The sequence below is a fragment of the Nilaparvata lugens genome, chromosome 4, assembly GCF_014356525.2.
Source record: "Nilaparvata lugens isolate BPH chromosome 4, ASM1435652v1, whole genome shotgun sequence".
Lineage (NCBI taxonomy): Eukaryota > Metazoa > Arthropoda > Insecta > Hemiptera > Delphacidae > Nilaparvata > Nilaparvata lugens.
The window spans coordinates 55,084,770-55,109,828 of NC_052507.1; the positions used below are offsets into that span (position 1 = coordinate 55,084,770).

Genomic DNA, 25,059 nt, shown 5'->3' on the forward strand with positions numbered 1-25,059 from the left:
TTCCACTCATTTTACTCTTCACTAAATTCTCTGCTCAATATTGTCAACCTCATTTTTAATCTTCCAGCTCTATTTTCTCATCCACTTACTTTTCATCACTTTCCTCTCACGTTTCCATATCACCTCCTAATCTATCCTATTTCATCCACCTGCTTTTTTCTCTTTAAGACTGTCACTTGTTCCCCACTTCTCCGCTTTTTCCTCCTCTTCTTCTTCCTTATCACTTTTTCCCTATTTTTTATTACTCCAAAATAAATATTTCCTCTTACCATTTCTCAATACCCAACTCTTCTCACATATTTTTTCTCTCAATCTGGTAGTTTTTTACACTCTCTTCCTAAAAAATATTCCTTCTCTATTATTAATATCCTCTCACACTATCAAACTCATCACTTCCAGCTACCACCTCTCCAATTAAAAATCTATCCCGAATCACCTCATTTACATCACTACATCTTCTAAAGAGGCCGTACTTTTACCGTACTTTTTTACTTTGTGCAAACCTTAGCTTGCGGCACGAGGCTTTATGGCCAATGCTATTTCATTATAACAATAGTAGCACACCGTTTGCTGTTTTGCCGTTTCTATGCTGATTCTATCAATAAGGCCTACGCTCTCTTTTTCGCTCTTCCTCTCACACGATTAGCTCACAGGCTCTCCGGATTCTATGAAATCTGGTAGCACTGCATCCTATAAGAGCTATGCTGCAAACTAAGGTTTGCACAGACTGTAATACCTATTCTGTACACCCTCATTCAGTACCTCAACCTACATTATCAGTAATAAGCAAAAACTCCACCTCCCGTATCACTCGTTCGCAACGCCTCCCCACCGTATAACCACGCGAGCTTCCTTCCCGTAAGGCACGACGCCAGGCGCCGTCACGAGACGCTCATCCAGTGCTAGCCGGGCTACGAGCGCGCGCTGACTCGAGAGCGAGAGAGAGGGCGAACGAGTGAGAGCGAGCGAGAGAGAGAGAGAACGATCAACGTGTGAGAGTCTCATCATTTTATGAAATCGTCATAAAAACTTTTTTAGTGATTAACCAAAATGGCGGATGACGACGCAGCCCGTTGTCAGCCTGGTCTGATCCTCCCCGTGTGGGAACCCCAGGACGGGCTAAACTGGACCGATAGAGTTTTCCGGGGCGCTGTTTACTTTTTCTCGCTTTTCTATTTGTTCCTCGGGGTTTCGATAATTTCTGACCGGTTCATGGCTGCCATCGAAGTGATAACCTCCCAGGAACGCGAGGTGACCGTGAAGCGGAAGGGAGGTGCCGATCAGAAAGTTGTGGTGAGAGTTTGGAATGAAACTGTTGCCAACCTAACCCTCATGGCGTTGGGTTCATCCGCACCTGAAATCCTGCTCTCCATAATTGAAATCGGCGCGAAAAACTTCGAGGCCGGAGATCTAGGGCCTGGTACCATCGTGGGATCTGCCGCTTACAATCTGTTCGTAATCATCGCTCTATGTGTGTCAGTTATCCCCGACGGTGAAACCCGTCGAATCAAACATTTGCGCGTGTTCTTCGTCACTGCTACCTTCTCTGTGTTCGCCTACATCTGGATGTACGTCATCTTAGCAGTCATCAGTGTGGGGGTGGTGGAAGTCTGGGAAGGCCTCCTGACCTTTGCCTTCTTCCCGATCACTGTCCTCCTAGCGTACGCGGCAGATCGCAGGATTAAAATCCCCTACAAGAAGTTCAGGTTGAATAGGAATCGCGTGATAGTAGCGGCTGAGAGTGCTGACATCGAGATGGGATCTGACGAAGCGACGTTGGTGGAGGAGGTTATCGACCCCAAACGACAAGAGTACGCCGCGGTACTGAGGGAACTCCGCAACCAGAACCCATCGAAATCCATGGGGGAGCTGGAAGCGATGGCTAAGGAACAGATTGAACAGAGCGCTCACAAAAGCCGAGCGTTTTATCGGATCCAGGCTACTAGGAACATCACAGGGGGTGGAAGTTTGTTGACCAGGGCTAGAGAGTCACCGGGTCCCGGCGCGGGGGATGAACGTGGCCCCGACGCGGGTACAAGCTCGGAGGGGAGGGTGTATTTCGAGCCGTGCTCCTACGCGGTGTTGGAGAACGTGGGGGAGTTGGAGGTGAGGGTGGTTAGAGAAGGGGGGGATTTGGAGTATAAGGTTCTAGTTGATTACGCGACGGAGGACGGCACAGCTACAGCGGGCACTGATTACGTGGGAGCGTCGGGGACGGTGGTTTTCGCCCCAGGGGACACAGAGCAGTACATCAGGTTGCAGGTGATAGACGACGATGTGTTCGAGGAGGAGGAGTTCTTCTACGTGCACCTGACGAAGGTGCGCGTGCCGGGCCTGGCGTCGTCGGTGAGGGATGCCGTGCGGCTGGGCAGTCCGCGAACGGCCAAAGTGTTGATTCTGGACGATGATCATTGTGGCGTGTTCGCGTTCCCCGACGCGTGTGTCGACGTGCCCGAGTCGCAGGGCGTCTATGAGCTGCCCGTCGAGAGGACGAGTGGCGCCAGAGGGGAGATCCGGCTGCCCTACTGGACGGTCGACGGCACCGCCAAGGCCGGCAAGGACTACCTCGAGGCCAGGGGATATGTCTGCTTCGACAACAATGAGTCAAGGTTAGTTCACAGATAACGGACAAGTTTGTGGGTATTTTGATTGTATTGTTCCTGTATTTTCATTTTTATTGTGTGTTTGTGTTGAGTAAAGTTATTGATTGATTGATGTCAGAGGTGAAGATTGTATTGATTCTTGCCTGCTATCGAAATAATTTGAGTTCATCGCTGTGAGTAATGAAGATTTTATCGATGATTGGTGGTTCTAAAAAGAATTGAGTGCGTCAGAAGGTTTGTTGCTGAACTAATTCAAGTTCAAAACTGATTCTCAAAACAAATCTTCATTTGTCCCAAAAACATAATTACAATGACAAAAATGATTATAAATGAAAAAAGTAGAATACAATATAAAATGAAAACGATGAATTGAAATACAATATAAATGAAATTCTCAAAGTGAATATTGAAATCATTGAGTAATTTATAGAAACATCAGAAGACGGGTAGATTGAAGAGTGAAGCTATTGGTGACTTTCCAAAAATTTAATTTAACAGCTTTCATGTTCAGTCACAGTTCCGTTGAAAAGCTGTTCGAATTGAACTTCATAAGAAGTCTGTGAACTTAGAGTGGTGAACTCAGGTTGAATACAAGCACCTGTGAACTCTGAATGGTTTCTTGAATCGATTATATAAAGTAACTCTATTCCTCCAATTTTAAATTGGAAGTATGATAATAATTATTTTCATTTAATAATTTATTAATTTGGTTCGTATACAACAAATCTACTACTTCACGATGTTCAACCCAGTTAGATATTCGTATTGACAATATTTCCATTTATTTCATTACACGATATGAATAAATATTGAGTGAAAATACTTAGTTGCTGGGATACTTTTCCCCACTCAATCAATCCTCCAGTAATCACACAGTAGACAGGGAACTGGAGAATGGTTGAAATTTGACTAGAGTAAAGTTTATGAGAGAAGTTGGGTCTCCTGAGCATTCACAAATTCAATCAGTAATACAGTAGATACTACTGATATATATATATATATATATATATATATTATATATATATATATATATAGTTGCAGTAGAAACTATAATGCTTTGAATTTGACTGTAGAGTAGTTGAAGATGAATGAAAAAATCAATTGGATGAATGAATGACAGGAGTTTGGAGAGAAGAGTTTCCAAATTACTGAGTTTCAATTCTATTGAAAGCAATACACCTATTGAGTTTGAATAAAAATGCTTCCGACATTTCTTCCTGAAGTTACCATGCGAATATTTTAAAATTTATGAGAGTTTGAGTTTTTTGAAGATATATGCCATCTGAATGAAATATATACACTACACTAATAATTTGAGGTGCAGAAGAATCAAAATTGAATCATATTCAAAGCTGTCAACTGAAATATTGGCTAAACGAATTGTCTTCATAGCTATTTCATAATTAAGCCATTTCCTTATTTTCCATGCTGAAAATGTCAAGTTTCACTCGAGTATATGCTCCATAGAACTCGAGAATAATGCCACTTTTGATCCATATTATGTTCACATTGTTTATGAAAACATTCATCCTCTTAAATGAAGAAGTTTCATGTAACTTAATGCTGGGAAGATCTTTTCTGTAAAAATATATCTTATAATTTTCAGGTAAACATATTTATTTATTCATTTATTCATGTAGACAACAGGTAAACACCAATTTTGCCTCCTTCACTCAATAATACAATACTTTTCAACATATTACAACTTAGATTAAGCTCTTCATCCTAACAATCAAATGATACATATCAAGATTTGATAGCTGATAGGGATGATCAAATCACAGAGCATATAATAGAGACACATGAATAAACTATCTAGATAATGTATTCAGAGGAAATAATGTTGTTGACCTTCTCAGTAAAATTAGTCTTCCAAATGGACTCTTCTATTTTCTGGCAGACTCCGCTAAAATCTCTGTGGATTGTAAAAATTCGGCCTCGCAGATGAATGTTTCTAATAAATATGTACGAATTATTTAGTTCGTTCACAGAAATTTGTAGCTGTTGAACTCTCGACTAGATCTATTCAGGAATTTGCACATGTTGTCCAGTTGAATTTCACATTTTACTCTACTTTCTAATTTTTCAGTCCTGGAATATGCATAGTTTGTCTAGTTAAATTTGAATAACAGTATTCCACTTTTTCAAGTACTGTTTCAATTAGAGAAGCCAAGTAACATGGAAACTTATTTTTACTGAATTTAATGTAACTCATTATAGGAGCATCATACGAATCTACGCATTTTTTAGCTGCTCCATTACACAAGCTATGTTGATTCAAGTACAGTTGAAGAGAACAGTAGTTTCAAAATTACTTGGCAGTAGTCAAGCCCACATGCTAGTCTACATTTGCCAAGTTGTATTTTCCTAGTCATTGCTGGGCATTGAAGAATGATAATTCAATTCAAAGTTAGTTACTATAATAAGATGAACTTCTAACTATCCGGATCGGTTACTGGTTATTGGTTGATGGATGATATTATTCAGAAGAATTGTTGATACTTTAAAGTATATATCACTGAAGAATGTGACTTGTGATTTGAATTTGGCGAAAATTATGCTTGAATTAATTGTCAGGCAGCGACTGCTCGACTCAGCTTTGAAATGATTTTTTGCTGTGCCGAGCCGCAAAAGAATACAGTTTGTTCTTATGGGAGTATTCACACATTGGCAACGGCAATTGAAAGGCGGCCAGATTTGCGTCAATAAAACGCCACTTCAAATAGTTTTAATAGACGCCGCACGAAAATGTGCTGGCCTTTGCTAATGAGTGCTCTCGTAAGGTCCAGCTACACTGTGTGTTTGAAGGTTGACATTGTGCGGTTGAGGTTCCAACTACCCTTCCCTATTCTTCTTCAATTTATAGAAGAATATCGGTGAAGAATTTATATCAACTCGCGTTTTGTACGTTAGACTTCACTGTAGTTTTGTACGTTGAATTACAGATGAGTCAAGAGTATTATTATTTTGGAGACCAGACAAGAATAATACAGCAGTATTTGGTTTGGTTTGGGCTGCTCCAACTATTGGTTTGCAATGTCGTATTATATGATTAGATTGTCGTGAAGTTTAGGCTCCCAGGTTAGCCAAAATAAGACATTGGTATCAGATAATGTGTATTTAGAAACTCCACAGAGTAATAAAACAAAGTTTCTATGCAGAAATCACAAATCACAATTCTTGGATGTCGATGATTTCTCCAGAATACTTGAAAAATAAAGAATAATTCTGTACTGGATTACTCATAGTATGTTTGTTGTGATATTGAGCAAAATTAAGTTAGCTGTTCAATACTAGTTGAGCGACGTGTGTTGGATAGTAGCACTATCTATGATATTTGAACTTTCCCATTAAAATTCCTTTACAATCAAGGATAACAATATTGTGGTCTACATGAATAAAGTATGCTATCCAACTCTCACTAGATTCAAAATTTCATAGTTCAAAGAAATACATTGACAACTCTCTCTCCCTCCGTATCATCTTGCTTACCTAGAACAAGTGCAAACAATTATTCCAGACATCACTTAACTCAATAGAATTCGAATTTATTAGTTAAATTTCATTTCTTCTGTCATAAATTATTCGATTACTTGCTACCATCTAATTTCTCAATCGTCTTTATTGTCTCATCATCAGATAATTACAATCTCTTATCACAGAAAACAAGAATTGTATGGCGATAAAGAATAAAGTACAGTAGTATTGTACTGAACTATGTTGGAATGACCTCACATATAATTCAAGAAATGTTCCACTTGTTCATTACAGTTCATCACCGAAGAAAACAATATTGTAGACCACCGTAGGCTCAGGTGTTATCGAAATCTCTTCAGATACGAAATTCTCCAGATATCAGAAATCTCAGCACTCTCCAGTGAGCCTACTCTAGTGGGAACTTTCAGTTTTCTGAAGAATGTCTTAGTGAATGCCCTTCGAGAATATTATCTTTCCTCCTCTCAGCCGGGTTGAGTGTTTGCCTATGGTGAGATCACGTCAAACTGCCGGCATGGGTTGAATGGAGAAGATGAATGCTGACAGTTTCAAGTGATTCTTGCTGAGGGATGGAACGCGGCAAGTAGTCGTCAAATCGGCAAGACAGACGAGTTTTCCGTTGGTGGAAAGTTGGTTGTTCTGTGTGCTTTTCCTCAAACAGCTTTTCGCCAACTGAGAACTTTCAGCTGATTCTCTTCTGCTACGTATCTTGGTAAGGGGCTTGCTGCCATTTCAGGCTTCTTTGGTTTCACTTCTTCCTCGTCTTCTTCTGCTCTTGTTCTTATTCACGTTCTTGTTCTTGTTCCGTTCATCGTTCATGTTATTGTTTTCCCACTTATTTTTCCTCTTTTCTTTTTTCTCTTATTTTTACTTTCCTTGCCCTATTACCATAGGTAAGGAAAGTATTGCTTTCCAAAAAAATTAAGGTACCCTAATTTCAAGTTTTCTATACGTTTCAAGGTCCCCTGAGTCCAAAAGCATGATTTTTGGGTGTTGGTCTGTGTGTGTGTGTATGTGTGTATGTCTGTGAACACGATAACTCCATTCCTAATTAACCGATTGACTTGGTATTTTAAACTTGAGGTCCTTATACCATGAGGATCCGACAATAAGAAATTCAATAAAATTCAATTCAAGATGGCGGAAAAAATGGTGGATAATTACTAAAAAAACATGTTTTTCACGGTTTTCTCGAAAACGGCTTTAAGGATTTTCTTAATATTCATAAGCCCTATCGACTGACATGAGTCTCATTTCTGGGAAAATTGCAGGAGATCTGTAATATTCTTGAGAAAAATGGCGGATAATTACTAAAAAAACATATTTTTCACGATTTTCTCAAAAATGACTAGACCGAATTTTTTCAAATTCATACCCTGTAAAGTTATTTATCAGCTCTATCAACTGGCATGAGTCTACTTTCTGGGAAACTAATGGGGGGTTCACCCCATCCTTGAGAAATGGACTTTCTAACCTCCTTTTCGTGCATGAGATAGGTAGGTAGAGCAGTTCATAAAAATAACACATAGTCGAGATATTTCATCTGTAGAACAGCTGTTTTGACAACTTTTAAAAAATATCATCGAATTTCACAATAATTTACACAAAGGAAAAAGTACTCTGAAAACAATTATATATACACATATACAGTAGTCTGATCGTAGTTTCAAATATGTTGCTGCCAATCGTCATTATGTTATTCCCCTAAATTATTCTCCTTTAAGAATGGGGCTTACAGTTCAATGAGCAAGGAAAGTTGTGTGAGTGCGCCACACCAGATTTTTTTTCTTTTTCCCATCTATACAGTACAAAACACTATGTATTTCTCTAGTTGATAACTACATTAAATTTTATTTGGCAAGTTTTGATGCAGATGCTTTGAACATATTAAACAAAAACTATATCTTATAACAGTGTGGTCCGCTTTTTAGGTTTCCTTTTTCTAGCCTATTTCTGGTCTATTTTGTAGGTAAATTTGAAGTGAGTTTCAGACAGTTAGGCTTCCCACATCCAAAAACGTACAACAAATCTCTCGAACGTAATAGGTTATTGAAATCGGCGCCCGTGTCTCTCCTATTTTCTTTTTTCACTCTCAATCTCTTTTTGTGCCGCGAGGTTGGCACAACTGAACAATCTTCCTGCCAAAACTGTCGTCTGCCAGCAGACTTCTTCTTTATCCTCCTACTTCAATTCTTATCCTTCTTCTTCTTCTATTCCCTCTTCTTCTTATTCTCCACTTACTCCTTTTCTTATCTCTATTTGTGTTCCACCACGTTCCACCCTGCTTACGCATTTTGAAACGCACGGAGAAAAAAAGAAGTGAGAAAGAGAGAAATTTATAGAAGAAGCGAGAAATAGGCAGAAAGAAGACTACTGATCTCAGAAGTAGCCTAATAATATAGTAGTCGTCGGATAGGCACGTTAAACTGTCGGTCCCGGCTGAAGTATGACAGTCGTAAGGCCCATTGACGGCTTAAATAATATATTTAGGCGGTGGAACCTTCCCGCAAGGGACTCCCCACCAACAAAAGCCATACGAATTTACTTTTTTTAATATAGTAGTAGAGTTGCAGAAGTAGTTGGGTAGTGAGAGTCAAACTGATACAGATAAGAAGAGAGGAACATGAAAAGGATAGAAGGATGAAAACAACAGGAATAAAAGTAAGGAAAAGTAAAAGAAGGGAAGGAGAAAGAAGGAGAGGGGAAAATTGTACGAACAAAAAGAAGATCTGATAAAATATTTCAGCTCAAAAGATACTGATAGAAAGTAATTGAAGGAGCAGGAGAAGAAGAAGAAGAAGAAGAAGAAGAAGAAGAAGAGAAGAAGAAGAAGAAGAAGAAGAAGAGGAGGAGAAAGAAGTGAGTGTGAGGAGCCAGTCCAACTGATAAAGAAGTAGACGACGGTGAAAAAGAAGATAAGGCGGAGAAAGAGATCAAACAAGAATAAGAAAATGGAGGAGGAGAGAATGGTGAAGAAGAAAAAGGGTAAGAAGAAGAAGAAGAAGAAAAAGAAGAAGAAAAAGAAGAAGAAAAAGAAGAAGAAGAAGGATAATTTTGACAGAGAGACGATCTGATAAAATGAGCTTAAAAGATAATCGAGAGTGCCTATTAGAGGACTCAATCAACACACGTTTACTTTCTTCTAGACTTTAAATTAATATTGGTAGAGCCTTCTCTATCAGGTTGGCTGGCCGATTCACTTGCCAAATTAAATAGCAGAATTCAATGTAGGTCCAATTCGAAAATATTTTTAGAACTGAGAATAGTAGCGCTTATTTTTTGTCTGGATATCCCTCGCTCAATCGAATGAGTTCGAATCAGAATTATTTTACAATGCTGTTGAGTTGTGTTGATTATTTTAAATTTTCGATTAGATCTCATATCAATATTCAAACTGTCAATATTATATTAATGATCAATGAACTGACAAACTAATTTTTAGTAACTTGAAACTGTCTAATCTATAAACTTACGAGCATTTCAATATCATATGATTGAATGTCTCAGAACTCTCTTGTGATTTTTCATTTTGTCTCGGTATCATAGTAAATCTTTATAAAATTTGTAATTTTTTCATAGTTGTTAATTTGTCTTGGTATCAAAATGAATGTTTATCAAATTTAAAGATAATTTATTCACATCAATCCATCTCATCAACATATTGGATGCAGTATTCATATCGTCGAATAATAGAATATGTTCAAAAATTAATAAAACAAAATTGTCACGTACATATTCACTTATTGGCAATGCTTGAATATTGTTTGCACCACTGTCAATCTGAAGCAAACTAGAATCAGAATCAAACATGCATCAGTAGAATAATATACAGAGTGAGTCCTATGCATGGGAACCCTTCAATAAGTTGAAGAGTGTTGTAGATATAATACTGTAACTTCCAGGATAAGTTATTGGTCGGATACTCCACCTTTTGACGTACAACTGAATTTCAACCCCGCTTAAGGGGGTGACTTGGGGGTTGTAACTTGAATATTTCAAATGTAAACACCCATTGTGTGGTACATCATTTTAAAGGCCTTTTTACAACAAGGAAAAGGGCATTAATAAAAAAGTTCTATGATGCTTGTATCCAAAATGGCGGCTGATTGAGGATTTAGTTTAAAAAAAAATGAGGGGTTGTGTGGTACATCATTTTGAAGGCCTTCTCACAACAAGAAAGATGACATCAATAAGAATGTTTTATGATACTTGTATCCAAAATGGCGGCTGATTGGAGTTTTAGTTTTTACTTGTAACTATGGATGACGTCATATGATTGTTAGTTCACTGGCCAATTGGAAGGAAAGTCTGTCATTGCCCGAGACAAGACACGCTCATATTGGAGGGGGGGGGAACTGAGAGCTAAAATTAGATAATTTCGAATTGATTAGGGGTGATATATGGGTAGTGCTGGATTCAATAATCTACAAGAAAATAATATTTTTCTTGGAATTGAATTTTACAATTTGATGAGGAAAATACGCCTGCAACTGGCAACTGTAACTTCAAACTGTCAGAGTTCCACATGTTAAACATCAATGCTTCCCATTCAACCAATGCTGACAGATCGAGGTGAGTGGTGGTTAGCTCTTTCCTGGAAAAGTGCGGCATACTCTTGTTGCAGACTGATTTAAACAAAGGCAGCTTATAGTATGACGGCAATGATATCCTTTCAATACATTATTGACAACCCTATCAATTCCCTGTTATGAAATGTGTCATAAACATATTTCGCCATAACTTTTCCGAGTACAACATACCAACGTCAATATTTTCCCGACCACGCGGGAAAGCTCGGTCGGGGCTTTGGAATGGTCGCTGTTTCACCCTGCAGCTGTAGAATATGTTTAATGTTTTTGTTATTTATTCTTGCTCAATCAAATTGAAACTGTGAGGATATTTTCATAGTTATCCATAGACAAAATCTCTGATGGGCTGGAACCCATCTCATTCCAGGTTTATTAATCTCTCATACCCTTCCACCCATTACTCAAGCACAAGGGCTCACTCAGCATCATTCTCATACAGAAATAAGAAAAGATGAAGTGATTCACTGTTTGATTCAAATTATTTAGTTTCTAATCAATTAAATTATCATTTTAAACTAGTTTATGAGTTATTTCATTAAATCATTATATTCATGAAATAACTTGAATTTGTCACAACCACTATTCCATTATCGAATTTCGGGGAACCTTTTTTGGTTGTGATACAGTTTTTATACAACATCAGTAAATTGGAATTTTAACTGAAAAACACAGGTTCTGTTGCCAAATTCAACTTTACCAACCAACTTGCTGTTTCTGAAAATTTCTTGCAAGACTGCAGATTCGTGTTGAAACCAAGAAACTGCAGTCTCACAAATTGATTAGTAAAGTGGAGGAATTTGACTACAGAATCAGTATTCTTGAAGTACGGAGAACTTCCACAATAAAAATTTGTCATGAATGTCAACGGGCTTATGACATTTTAACAATGAAGCAGCAGAGTGAATACTGAAAATGATTGGTGAATTTTCATGATGAAAGGCTGTCATTGGCCGAGACATACTTTCAATATTCTGTAGACTGAGAATCCTTATCACATACAGACATAATGGGCGTGACTTGACTGGGCCAATGACAGCCTACCATCCTGATAAGTCAGCCAAATACCTATCATATGGCTCCATTTCAACCACATTATAAGGAACTTTCTATTAATAATGGTGGTCTATTAATAAGCCAGTTTCTTACATTATATATACTTTTAGTTTGTAGTCATGACAATTTGTTTGTTTCATGACGTACGAGTAAAATAAACAACCAACGTATACGATATTTTCGTTAATTCTAGTCAACTATTTTTGGCAATGTCTTAAACTATATTTACCAATCTGTTGAAGATAATATTTTAATAGTATCAAAACCTACTAGCGTAGAACAATATATCAGAATACAGTACCCACCAACTGGGTTATTAACACAATTTACCAACAATAATTCTCCATGGTACGTTGGAACTAATGTCATCTATCTTGTAGGCTAACCTTGATTATTATGCTGCAGCAACGAAAACAACAATCAAATATTCGAACATAAATTTCAGACCTACTGGGCCCAATCTGAACGCAATGCAGACACCATTAGGGTGTACCGAACATTCATGATGTTCCCTGATTTATATATAAATATACGTAGGTGCTCCCTTATAGCTAATTCCCAGTATAAATAGATATAAGGGAGTGTAGCACGAAACATTTGTGATATATTCAAATATACATAGGCTCCCGTGTATAGTTAATTTGTGTATATAAATAGGTATAAGAGGCTGTAATACTGTACGTTCCTATTATATATAAATATACATGGGTACTTGTGTCTAGTTAATAAGTGGGTATAAATAGGTATATGTGTAGTGAGGGGTGGCAAGGACAATTTAGTAGCCGCATAACAGCCGTTTGCGGACGCCCAGACGCCATCTAGCGGCAAATTAAATTACTAACTCGCAACCCTGAGATTTATTAGGTGACGCGGTCGAGATGATACGGCTGCGTCAATTTGGCGCGGTTTTGTTAATAACGCAATGATATAGGAGCGCTCACACAGACGCGCAAAGCGAGTGTACTCGAGATGGAGGTGATCTTATGCCCGCGGTCACACAAACGCGTCAACCGGTTGAATTTGAGTTATATGAAATTGTATACCAGTCTTCACATCAATGCAGTTTACAGTTGAGGTGTTGTGTCAAGTGATCATATGTGATCCTCCACAAAGATGCGATATAGGGGTGGAATTGGAGATGAAATTATGTGGAACTTTATATAATAAGTTATAGAGTTTCACATTTATAAATACATAGCCTTTATATAAATACACTATCGTCGCTGAATTTTTAGCTGAGAATCAATTCGGTTTCCAAGAGGGCAAATCAACTGAGGATGCTATGACAAATTTAGTTAGGATAATTACAGATAACTTTCAGAGCAACAAAAAAACTTTAGCAGTATTCCGGATTTAGCAAAAGCCTATGATACCATCCCTCACAGGTCCTTCTGAATAAGCTGGAAAGTATAGGTTTTAGAGGGACAGTTCTAAAATTATTTGAAAGCTACTTGCAAAATAGATCTCAGGTACTCACTCTAAATGAAAAAACAAGTTTCATGATATTGACTGGGTTTGGCCTTCCCCAGGGTACAGTCCTCTCACCGATATTATTTTTGATATACATTAATGATCTCTTAAAAATAAATATTAATAACTGTACTACTATATCTTTTGCCGATGATACTGCCTTGGTTTTCACCGGACCAGATTGGAGGCAGGTGGAGCGATTGACAGAATCGGGTCTGGCTATTGTGAAGTCATGGCTGGATCAACATTCATAACTCTAAATGCAAAGAAAAGCGTTTACATGGCCTTCTCACCCTCAGTGAGATCAGCCCCCCGGGAAGGGTCACATACGGGTATTAAAATTCACTCCCCTGACTGCGCCTATTACGCATATCAACGGGTGAGGCACGAGGACTGTGGTTGCAGCTCGTTAGAAAAAGTGAATGTAATTAAATATTTAGGCGTTATGTTCGACTGTCATCTGAAGTGGAATGCTCACATTGATAGTCTGTGTAGAAGATTGAGACATGTCATATACAAGTTTCATAAATGAGCGGTCTCGGGGATGCGAATATAGTGAAATTGGTGTACTCGGCATATGCTCAGTCCATTTTTCAGTATGGAATCAGGGTGTGGGGTGGTGCCTTGGATACGCACATGAACAAGATTCTCGTATTGCAAAGACATGTAATAAAAGCCGCTCTTGGCCGTCCCAGACGCTATCCAACAAATCTTCTGTTTGTTGAGTTCCCCGTGCTAACGGTAAAGCAGCTCTATATAAAAAATTTAATACTGTACCTGAATAAATGTAAAAATATATTTAAACCATACATGATGTCATACAACTTCCGAGCGCAACCGAACTATATTATAAATAGAACTGACTTAACTGTTTGCCGAAGACAATCACTTACATCAGCAATAAACTTATTAACTTGGTACCTCAACACTTTCTAGTAAAACATATAACTAAGTCATCCATAAGAAATATAGTTGAATGGATAAGATCTGTTAATGTATCTCACCTCTTTCATAATTGATCTCCTTATCTTTTGTCACCTCCATATAGATTTTTAGTTTTAATTCAGGTGTTTTTTCCTATAGCCATCTCTGTAATAAAGCACTCCTTTTGTTTATTATTTATTTTCATTTTATTATTTTTTTTTCAATATTGATATATCGATTAAATGGTTTATTAATTTTGTAAGTTAAGATTTCTAAGATTGATACTCGTTGCAGCACACAAACCTCTGGTTTTGCTGGCAACGCCTATAAGCTAATTTTGAGAAGAATTATTATTTATTTCATGTTAATGTTTAAATTAAGTTTTTAATTGTGTTTTTGTTTTGAAAAAATTGTATTGTATTATGGGAAATAAAGAATTTGAAATTTGAATTTGAATTTGACATTATAAGGAACTTTCTATTAATAATGGTGGTCTATTAATAAGCCAGTTTCTTACATTATATATACTTTTAGTTTGTAGTCATGACAATTTGTTTGTTCATGACGTACGAGTAAAATAAACAACCAACGTATACGATATTTTCGTTAATTCTAGTCAACTATTTTTGGCAATGTCTTAAACTATATTTACCAATCTGTTGAAGATAATATTTTAATAGTAGCAAAACCTACTAGCGTAGAACAATATATCAGACTACAGTACCCACCAACTGGTTATTAACACAATTTACCAACAATAATTCTCCATGGTACGTTGGAACTAATGTCATCTATCTTGTAGGCTAACCTTGATTATTATGCTGCAGCAACGAAAACAACAATCAAATATTCGAACATAAATTTCAGACCTACTGGGCCCAATCTGAACGCAATGCAGACACCATTAGGGTGTACCGAACATTCATGATGTTCCCTGATTTATATATAAATATACGTAGGTGCTACCTTATAGCTAATTCCCAGTATAAATAGATATAAGGGAGTGTAGCACGAAACATTTGTGATATATTCAAATATACATAGGCTCCCGTGTATAGTTAATTTGTGTATATAAATAGGTATAAGAGGCTGTAATACTGTACGTTCCTATTATATATAAATATACATGGGTACTTGTGTCTAGTTAATAAGTGGGTATAAATAGGTATATGTGTAGTGAGGGGTGGCAAGGACAATTTAGTAGCCGCATAACAGCCGTTTGCGGACGCCCAGACGCCATCTAGCGGCAAATTAAATTACTAACTCGCAACCCTGAGATTTATTAGGTGACGCGGTCGAGATGATACTGCTGCGTCAATTTGGCGCGGTTTTGTTAATAACGCAATGATATAGGAGCGCTCACACAGACGCGCAAAGCGAGTGTACTCGAGATGGAGGTGATCTTATGCCCGCGGTCACACAAACGCGTCAACCGGTTGAATTTGAGTTATATGAAATTGTATACCAGTCTTCACATCAATGCAGTTTACAGTTGAGGTGTTGTCTCAAGTGATCATATGTGATCCTCCACAAAGATGCGATATAGGGGTGGAATTGGAGATGAAATTATGTGGAACTTTATATAATAAGTTATAGAGTTTCACATTTATAAATACATAGCCTTTTATATAAATACACTATCGTCGCTGAATTTATAGATGACATGATGTGAGAGCTAAATGGAAAGCATGATTTGATACTCTCATATTCATTTATTTAAAAAGTTCTGAGAAACTAATTTATGAACAATCATCAATCTACTTAACTCAAACTTGATAAACAAGTAATAATTGTGACAATTTCAAATCCTTTCATTCAATGAAGATATATACATATATTATAATTATATTACATCCCCCTCACTACAACGCAAGCGCCTTCACATAGGCGACCTAGTAGTGCTGAATTTGTAAACAACGTAATGATATACGATCCTTCATATAGACGCGGTTTTCAGCTTTTTGTGAATAACGTAATGATATACGAGGTTTCACATAGGCCGTAAGGATGTCGGCGGTTTGTGAATAAGGCATTGATATACGAGCGTTCACACACACTGGTGAAATGCTGTCATCGGTGACGTTTATCTGATATTAAATCTGGGGATACATCAAGAATGGACAAGGTAGGATCACGATGTAGCCAGATCCATATTAAACTGTCAGCATTCTTTATGGATAACACCAGCGCTTCCCAATGCTGTAGGTTTTTAGTGAATTGCAACATAGGTGAGGAAGATGATAAATAATGGATAAACTGTTATGAAGTGGGAGAGTAATTATATCATAGACCGAGAATCATTGTAATAGTTCAGGTGATATTGTGATAGATTTATTCATGAGGAACAATAAAGCAAGGTTCTACTCTGTTATTGAGAAGACTATTAATAATTCAATGAGTTTTATAGATTTGAACTCTAGTAATTATTGGAGTATAATTATTTATATAGCGAGTTTAATTTACAGCTTATCTTATCTTATCTTATCTTAGCTCAAGCCGTCTCTCGCATCCCACATGCCATCTCACTCTATCCATTCGATCTCCCTCTGTCAAATTCCTCTTGCGCATGTCAATCTTCACTCGCTTCATCCAAGTTTCAGGTGGTCTTCCCCTCTTCCTTCTTCCTGGTGGATTCCAATTCAATATCCTTTTGGGCCACGTTCATCATCCATTCTTTGCATGTGTCCCATCCATACAAGTCGCCTTCTTTTGATCTCATCAACTGTTGAAATATGCTTCCGACTCTTTCCCTGATCTTCAAATTCCTGACCCGATCCATCCGAAATACACGGCAACTTCTTCGAAAAAATCCATTTCTACTGTGTTAAGTCTCTGGATGTCCCTTTTTGTCATTTCCCATGTTTCTAAGCCATATATCAGAATGATCTTTACAATGGAGTTGTAAACTCTAACTTTGGTACTGCTCTTAATGCTTTTTTCGACAGCTTAATGCTGCCCAATTCTTTTGGTGATCTCTCTTCTTGAATTACCTTCTGAAGAGTATAAGTTTCTTGGAAGTCTTATAATTGTATAATTATACAATTGTATATTTGAAGATGTCTTGTAATTTGCTGTCACATATTAATTGAGGTCATTATAGTACACAATGAAATGATATGGTTATATGAACAGTTGATTTATGCTTTACTACTGAGTTCGCAATAGATTGGATATTGATATTCTACCTGAAACATAATGATGAACTTTGTCTTTTGAGACTTAAGGTTTGAAGTAACTTTTCAACATAATAGAAATCTGTCTAGGCTATCTTGAACGTTGTCTATCTATCTCTAACAGTTCTCAGAAGCCTTATAGAGATGACGGAATGACAGTAGGAGTAGGTTTTTATCGGATCCTGTTTAACACGTAGCCTATCCAGCTCCTTCACATTTCGGTCCTCAGATCGGTGACCTTCATTCGAGACCTCCTTCACATCAGAGCTGATCTTCGCATGAACCTTCTGGTCTTGCCTTCTAGTGTTTAACTTTGCATCAAGCTTCTCTCGTATGAAACAGAATTCCATCTTCTGAAGTATAACATGAATAGACAAAATATGACATGAATCCTTCACCTTCATCCATCATTCAACAATAATTCTTCATTTGGATGATAAAATCGAAATGAAGTGATTGAATAAGTTGTAATTTTTAATATAATAATTCAAAGATATTTCGTCTGAAATTATTCTGCAAATGAACAACATGAGAGTATAGTACAATATTTTTGACGATTGCACTCTTTGAAGTTATAGTAACGATTGAAGTATGTTGGAGTGAAGCAAAGTTGAAGTTCTAAAACAAACAGATTGGATTGAATTACAGTAACTATATTACCCTATGGGTAATATCTGTAGTTACTGTAGATTGAATATTGTATGGGATTAATGTACTATTTGCTGCTTCGACCAGTGAATTCATCTCTTATTTTGTTTTATCCATTTATCACTGAAATTGAATTATACCTCGATGAAATAAAAATACATCAGGCGTAACTGTTCAGTATGAAGATTTAAAATTGTTTATGAGAGATCGTTCAAGAACTTCATTCATGAGATTCAACATTCAAGTATGTTTATAATTGATCAAGTAGTGATTAAATTCAGTAGCCATAATTATCTTTCAGTCTGTGTTGAAGAGGAATTGAAGCAAACAATAGAATTTTTAGATTTTCTTTACCTTTAGACATTTGAAAAATAGTTAAATCAAGTAGCTGGTTGATGAATATCGAACAATTGAAGTAGATGATATGCTATGTTTTCTTTGAAACATATTCTCCCAGTTTCAATAATTAACAGATATCGCTCCAAAGTCATGAATCGTGAGGTGCTTTGAAGCTTTGTTCAAGTTTTATCGTTAAGACAAACTTTTTTCACTGATAAAGGAGTGCGCACCGTTTTAAAGTAATAATTAAAGAGGTCCGCTGTTTTGTTGAGACTTAATTTTATTATACTCTGTGAGCTGAACTTCTAATTTATCCTGAACTCTATAGTGTCCTCCAAGTTGACTTAATTAGCTCCCATTCTTCACAAATAATAGCAGTTCACTGAAATGAATAATTCAAATGAAGGGGAAAAGAAGGGGAACTCTTCTTATATGAGATTTGATTTGTTTGATTTTTTTAAGTGATTTGGATGGTAAGCGATTGTACAAATAAAGTGATGCGGAACGAATTTATTGTCTGGAATTACTGTCTAAAAGTACCCTTAACGAAAAAAAGATCTGTGTGAAGCATTATCAACAAAAACTTCTCAAAAATATTGCTTGAGTGTGAGTGAAGTATATTCTTGTGCACCCGAGAAAGTTTTGTAATAATCTTTCACTTTCTCAATTTTGCTTGTAAGTTTCAAACTTTCTCTCAACATGAGTTTGTTCTTCGTTGAGCTGAAAGTTTTCAAAATTTTGAAACAGAGCTGTTGCTAAGCCCGTTCTAATGAACAGAGGGATGAAGAAATTGAAAATTGTGAAGATTAATCTTGAAATAGTTGAATGATGTAGAAATAATTACTATTGGGATAGATTAATACGAAATTATGTTCGCATCGTGAATTGTAACATTTTTCATGCACTCTTTACCGTATTCTATTTTCATCATCATTATGATGGTGATAAATTATAATTAAAAATGCCATTGAATTATCAGAAACACTTTATGGCCTACGGTCATACATCAAAGATAGTGACAAAATAGCCTACGCATTGATAGTCATAGCAATTCCGGACAATAATGAAATTCTAAACAAAACATTAGTCTGAATTGCTGTATCGTTTGACGTAATAAAGCGCTAATGTATTCTCTCTTTTCCTCGATTGCTCATCATATGTGGGATGCATTTGTGGCTCCTCTTATTGTTTAATAGTGGGTTTCGCGTGTTGCAGACTGAGAGAAAGAGAGGAATAGTGAAACACAGACAAAGAGAGGTTGAGTGAGAGAGAACGGAAACGCGGTATTTGTCAGTTTCCTGTCATTCTCAGTTTCTGGTCTGGTTGTCTGGTCTCCGTGCAAATTCGGCTTAGTTCCAAACTTTTGAAATACGTTGACAAATAATTTAAACAATAACTTTACGGAGGTTAGGAAGGAAGGCATGTGTGGAGGTGATGTTCTGTCCTACATTCTGCTAAATGGTGGGATTGTTGGTGTATGACTGCATGACAGACTGCCCGTTGCAAGTAGGGGTATTCAATTAGCCGCCGTTAAATGGCGTAATTTGAAGAAACAACCATTGGCACGCGAATCAGTTGTACAACAATACGATGACATGATTTAACCGCAGTCAATTGTAATAGAAATACGTGCAACTGGCTCATGTTTGACATTTCTATGATTTTGATTTTGGATTGAAGACTGTATTAAGACCACACATTCAACATGGCAGATCGATTTATCCCAATTTGGTTTATTATTGATGACTTGATTATTCAAAACCTACCTGGAACTGTTTTAGTAATTCCCAATTATGCGGTACTCTGACAATTTTTCCAGTGGACATATCTAATGATCTTTTAAATACTCCTTGACGATACATTAACTACTTTGATCTGTTACTACAGCCATCTCTCCCATCACCAATGCACAAGTCTGGTTTTCGAAGGCATCAGCTGAATAATAAAGGGCAACTGGTGAAATTATACATCAATTGAAAAAAAAAACAAAATGTTCTATAAACTCAGCAGACATTTATAAGCAGAGACATTTTTCATCAATCGTTGTAAGGTTATAAGGCCAAATAGATGAAAAAATTGAAGACAAAGAGGGATCTCATTATAATGTCACACCTTCAAAATCTCGAAAAGTATTAGGAATAAAGGGGAGTGTTCCAGATGTCAAATGTGAAAGAATTTTTGTAAGCTTCAATTTTGTATAACAATGATAACAATCTTATCTCCGTAAGGCTCATATTGTTTTATATGTAATTTGCGAAAAACAAAAAATAGTACTTTTATCAACTCTACCCTCATAGTGCAAGAGGGTCAAAAATTGTATTGCAAATGTTTTTCTCTTTGACCTTTCATTTACTGGATTATGAATAATCTTAATGAATATTGCTCTAGCTGAAATTGATAGTATTATTACTTATACTGATAATCATAACATCATTTTATTATGGTAATCATAATAGACACATGTACAGAATGCCTCGTAGCTATAGAGGAAGACCCCCAAAAATGACCGAAAGAGGAGGGATTGAGGAAGACCAGGAGGAAGAGGAAGAGAGGACCAAAATGATGACGTCTTGGTTGGTGTGTTTTTGACAGTGTTCATCTGCTAGACTGCGCGTCACAGTCTTGGACAGTTTCATCGTCAGCCATATTGCTCATGACACTACTCAATACAAACTGTCAGCAATGATTGGATGGGAAGCTGTAATGGTTGTTTATAAGAAATACACTGACAGTTTGGAGTGAATATAGCTGGACCACCATGTTGTCTGTCGTTCATTCATTCATTGGTGTTCTAGCTGCAAAAACAGATATTCGTCAAGTTTATTGCATCATCTACTCTGATCAAATTGGCACGATGCAAAACGATGCTCGAGAGATAGATAGACCTTACCGAACATCTCAATCGTCAACCTCTTCTTCTTCTTTTCTTCTTCTTTTCCTTCTTTTTCTTCTTCTTCTTCTTTTCCTTCTTCTTCTTCTTCTTCTTCTTCTTCTTCTTATTCTTCTTCTTCTTCTTTCTTCTTCTTCTTCTTCTTCTTATTCTTCTTCTTCTTCTTTTCTTCTTCTTCTCTCTTCTTCTTCTTCTTCTCTTCTTCTTCTTCTTCGTCTTCTTCTTCTTCTTTCTTCTTCTTCTTCTTCTTCGTCTTCTTCTTCTTCTTCTTCTTCTTCTTCTTCTTTTCTTCTTCTTCTTCTTCTTCACCTATTCCTACATCTTTTTCGTTCTCCCTCCTGCTAGGCTTATTACCACTTATTTTGCTTCTTCTTCCAACTTCATCTTTATGTTAATCCTTCTTCCTGCTTCTTTCCCCTTTCTTCAAATGATCCTTCCGTTTCTATTATTGGGCTTTTCCTCTCCGCTTATTTATTGTTTCTTATTAATCTTTTCCCAATTCCTATCATCGTGTTACCTCCTTGTATTTTTGTCTTAATTATTTTTACATTTTTATTTTCCTGCCAAACCGACATTTTTCTTACACTATTGATGTGATATTTTATTTATTATTCATTCATTCTTCATTCACTTATACAATAAGTACATTATCAAAATGATAGAGAGAGGAAAAATAAGTTAACCTTGTGCTATTCCTATTCCAAATTTAGATGACACATAGTCCGAAATAGGTTAAGTCTTGTAGTTCTTCAATTCACAAAATTTTCAGTCCTCAAGTATTTTCACAAATACATGTGTGAGTTCCATCTGCTAATCGTATAAGTATGAGCAACTTCGAAATGGCTCAACTTAGTTGATATCAGTTGAGAGGAAGTATAGTGGTTTCAAAAGAGTTAACGCAATTCAGTTGAGAGAGTGTAAAACTAACGCAATCCATTTGAAATTGCATTTAGAATACATGAGAGCTGGACTGGATAACTGCAGACACTGTTGTAAGTTGTCGTCTTAATGTTAGTTGTATTGGAGTTGACGTGGAGTTGACGCTTCAAGTTAACGTAAAATCTTTGCAAAATCAACATTTAAATTTTCTCAAGGGCGTGTTTATCTTGCAAGGTTCTCCGTACATTCCTTAAGGTCCACTTCCCAAGTGACGACTGTAGCCGCGCGGTCATAGCGCTCTATTAACTGATATGGCAAACATATAAGTCGACATACGACTAAAGTCGTACAGACGTCGTTTAGGAATATAGTAACACTCTCATTTTCTCTTATATGATTAAAGTACAACTTTGGGGAGCTTTCTAGCCCTAGTAAGTTTGTTATAAATCAATTTATTAAATGAAGATTCAAACGTTAGTATTTCAACATTTAAAATCTATATCTAAAGCTTGAAGCCAAGGATATGGGAATAGAAGAAATCTATAGCCATGCTTTATTGTGAGCATCTATATACTTGGAGAATTGGAATAGAAGAACTAATAGAACAATCTGAATAGAATGAAAAGAGTGTTGTTGGATCAGAATAAAATTACTATTTCGATTTTCTTATAGGTTTTCCCACAAATCTTCATGTACATATCGAAAAAACAGAAGGTTTATCATTTGTTCAAGGACCATAATATTCATTTATTCTAGCTTTCATAGATTAAGAACTTGAACTGGAGTCCCTTTATTGAGGACACTCATTGTAGTAGACAAGTCATAATATTATCCATTACATTCTGTACATCGTTTTTCTGAGTTACATTTTTAATATTCTATCTTTGACAAACATCTTTTGTAAGAACTGAGAAACCTTACCTATACACAGAGGAAAAACATTGTATAATAATTTCAAACCATACCTGTATGTATGATATATCAATGGGTATGAGCTAGAATCAAAGCAAAAGAGAAGGGTTCTGATTGAAATTTTCCATTCAGGTGATCGTGTGTAAATTTTGACAGACTCGAGTGATGCCTTCCATCTTTTTACAAAAAGTGTGGTAGGTATTGCAACGAGCTCCGAGCTCCGTAGCTCATAACAATACTTTGGATACGACCTATGTGTTTTATCAATAACTTTCAACATTGGCATGCCGACAATATTGTCTTCTTCGTCTTCTTCTTCTTCCTTTTTTCTCTTCCAGCTTTCACCTGTCTTTTCCTTCAGCTGTTTCTTATCTTCATCCATATACGGTTACTGTTTCGTATTTTCTCCTATTTCCTGTCAAAATGTACCTTTCTTCGATCTTAGAACACATCACTTTCAATGCTTATTCATAGAGAAACATGTTACTTCATTACTGCCCAAGTCAAACAGGGGATGTATGAAGAATATAACAAAAATAATAAGATGACGAATTTGAAACCGTTTTTTATTCATATACTTTTATATTACTGTATATTTTCACTAATTACCAATCACTGTATATACTGTTCTAATACCCATATAAAACCAAGTTGCACTAACAGATACCGCACAAACTAAGGGTGAAGCTTAACACCTATAAAACTACATAGCTTTTAAAACACAAAGGAACACATACGGTCATTTAGACCGATAAGCTTATATTTAGACTTTTAAAGCTTTTCGTCTGGTTTTGAAGGCTTTTTTCATGAAATTTATCATGAAGGATCAATTTACTTAGTACTACTAGGTTCCAGACGTGCACTCATGCTGGAAAGCTGGTTTTCGAAAGCAAATTGTATAATGTACATCCAGGTAGTGGTTATCCATGTCTAATAATAAATAATGATTTTGTATATATACACATTATTTAGATTAAACTTACACATTATTATCGCTATTATTATCTCATATCTAGTAATGAATAAATTAGCGTTCCTGTTCTAGATTATTTACAAGTAAGTTGGGATATGTAGGTTAGCATACTCAATAAATAGAATATTTATTATATATCAAGACTCCGTGCCTTGAACTGATTGTTAATGTGCGATAGAGGCGTGTCTATAGTGGAGGGAAAGGTACTTTGATTGGCTGACTTCACACTTAACCAGTTCTGCCACAACAACACGACAAAAATGTGAATCGGTCAATTTGACCGATGTAGTCCTACAGGTGTTAAATGAGTTCCAGACTTGAGCAAGGATGATGGTGAACTCCATATCATAAGAATGCTTGAAACTGGATTGACTCCCAATCCATCATAGCTCAATTATATTTACAACGATTCTCAACAATGATTATCACAAGTCTAGGATTTAAACAATAATCTTGAACAATGATTTCCAAAAGTCTAGGAATTAAATAAATAGTAGGCTATGGTTTCAAGGATTTAGAACTGCCAGCCTCAGCTATTTATTTCAGCCTGCTTTGTCTGCTGAATTAATTAAAAGCAAATTTATCTCTTGCCAGTAAGTCACTTGTTCTCAGTCTTTGGCATAGAATCTGGGAGATAAGAATTAGTGAAGGGAGGGGGGTTAAGAACAAAAAGAACTGAGTGGGATGAAGATAGAGAAGAATAGTGTGATAAAGAGAGATAATAAGAATAGAGGATGAATAGATAAGAAAATACGGTATGTAATTTGTAATAAGTGAGAGAAAATAAAGAAGAGAGAGTAGAGTGGTTGGTAGACAGAGAGGAGTAATCAGTAAACAGAAGAGTGATATGTAAGAGAGATAGAAGAAGATAGATGAGAGAGGAATAAAGAGCAGATACAAAGAAGAAAGGGTATATGACGTAGGGAATGAGATACTAATTAATTGAGCATTGTGGTGCTTCTTTTATGATTGAAATCATTACAACCCACTTTATGATTTTGTTTCTCTTCCTTCCATTTCTAAACCCTGTCTTCACTCCTTTTTTTCTTTCGAATCCACGAAAAAGTTAGAAGTATCTTAGAAGAAATAGATAGATAGTTAGATATAGATG

At 36.4% G+C, this 25,059-nt stretch overlaps 1 protein-coding gene across 2 annotated transcripts in view; it reads left to right on the top strand.

The window, feature by feature from the left end:
• The first annotated feature begins 904 nt into the window (after positions 1 to 904).
• Positions 905 to 25,059, top strand: part of LOC111056529 (sodium/calcium exchanger 1) — a 287,005-nt gene continuing 262,850 nt past the window's right edge. For both annotated transcript variants that reach the window (XM_039425901.1, XM_039425902.1), the window contains exon 1: positions 905 to 2,609. In XM_039425901.1, coding sequence (XP_039281835.1) covers positions 1,051 to 2,609 — 1,559 coding nt within the window. In that variant the 5' untranslated portion in view covers positions 905 to 1,050. The remainder of the gene's footprint in view (positions 2,610 to 25,059) is intronic.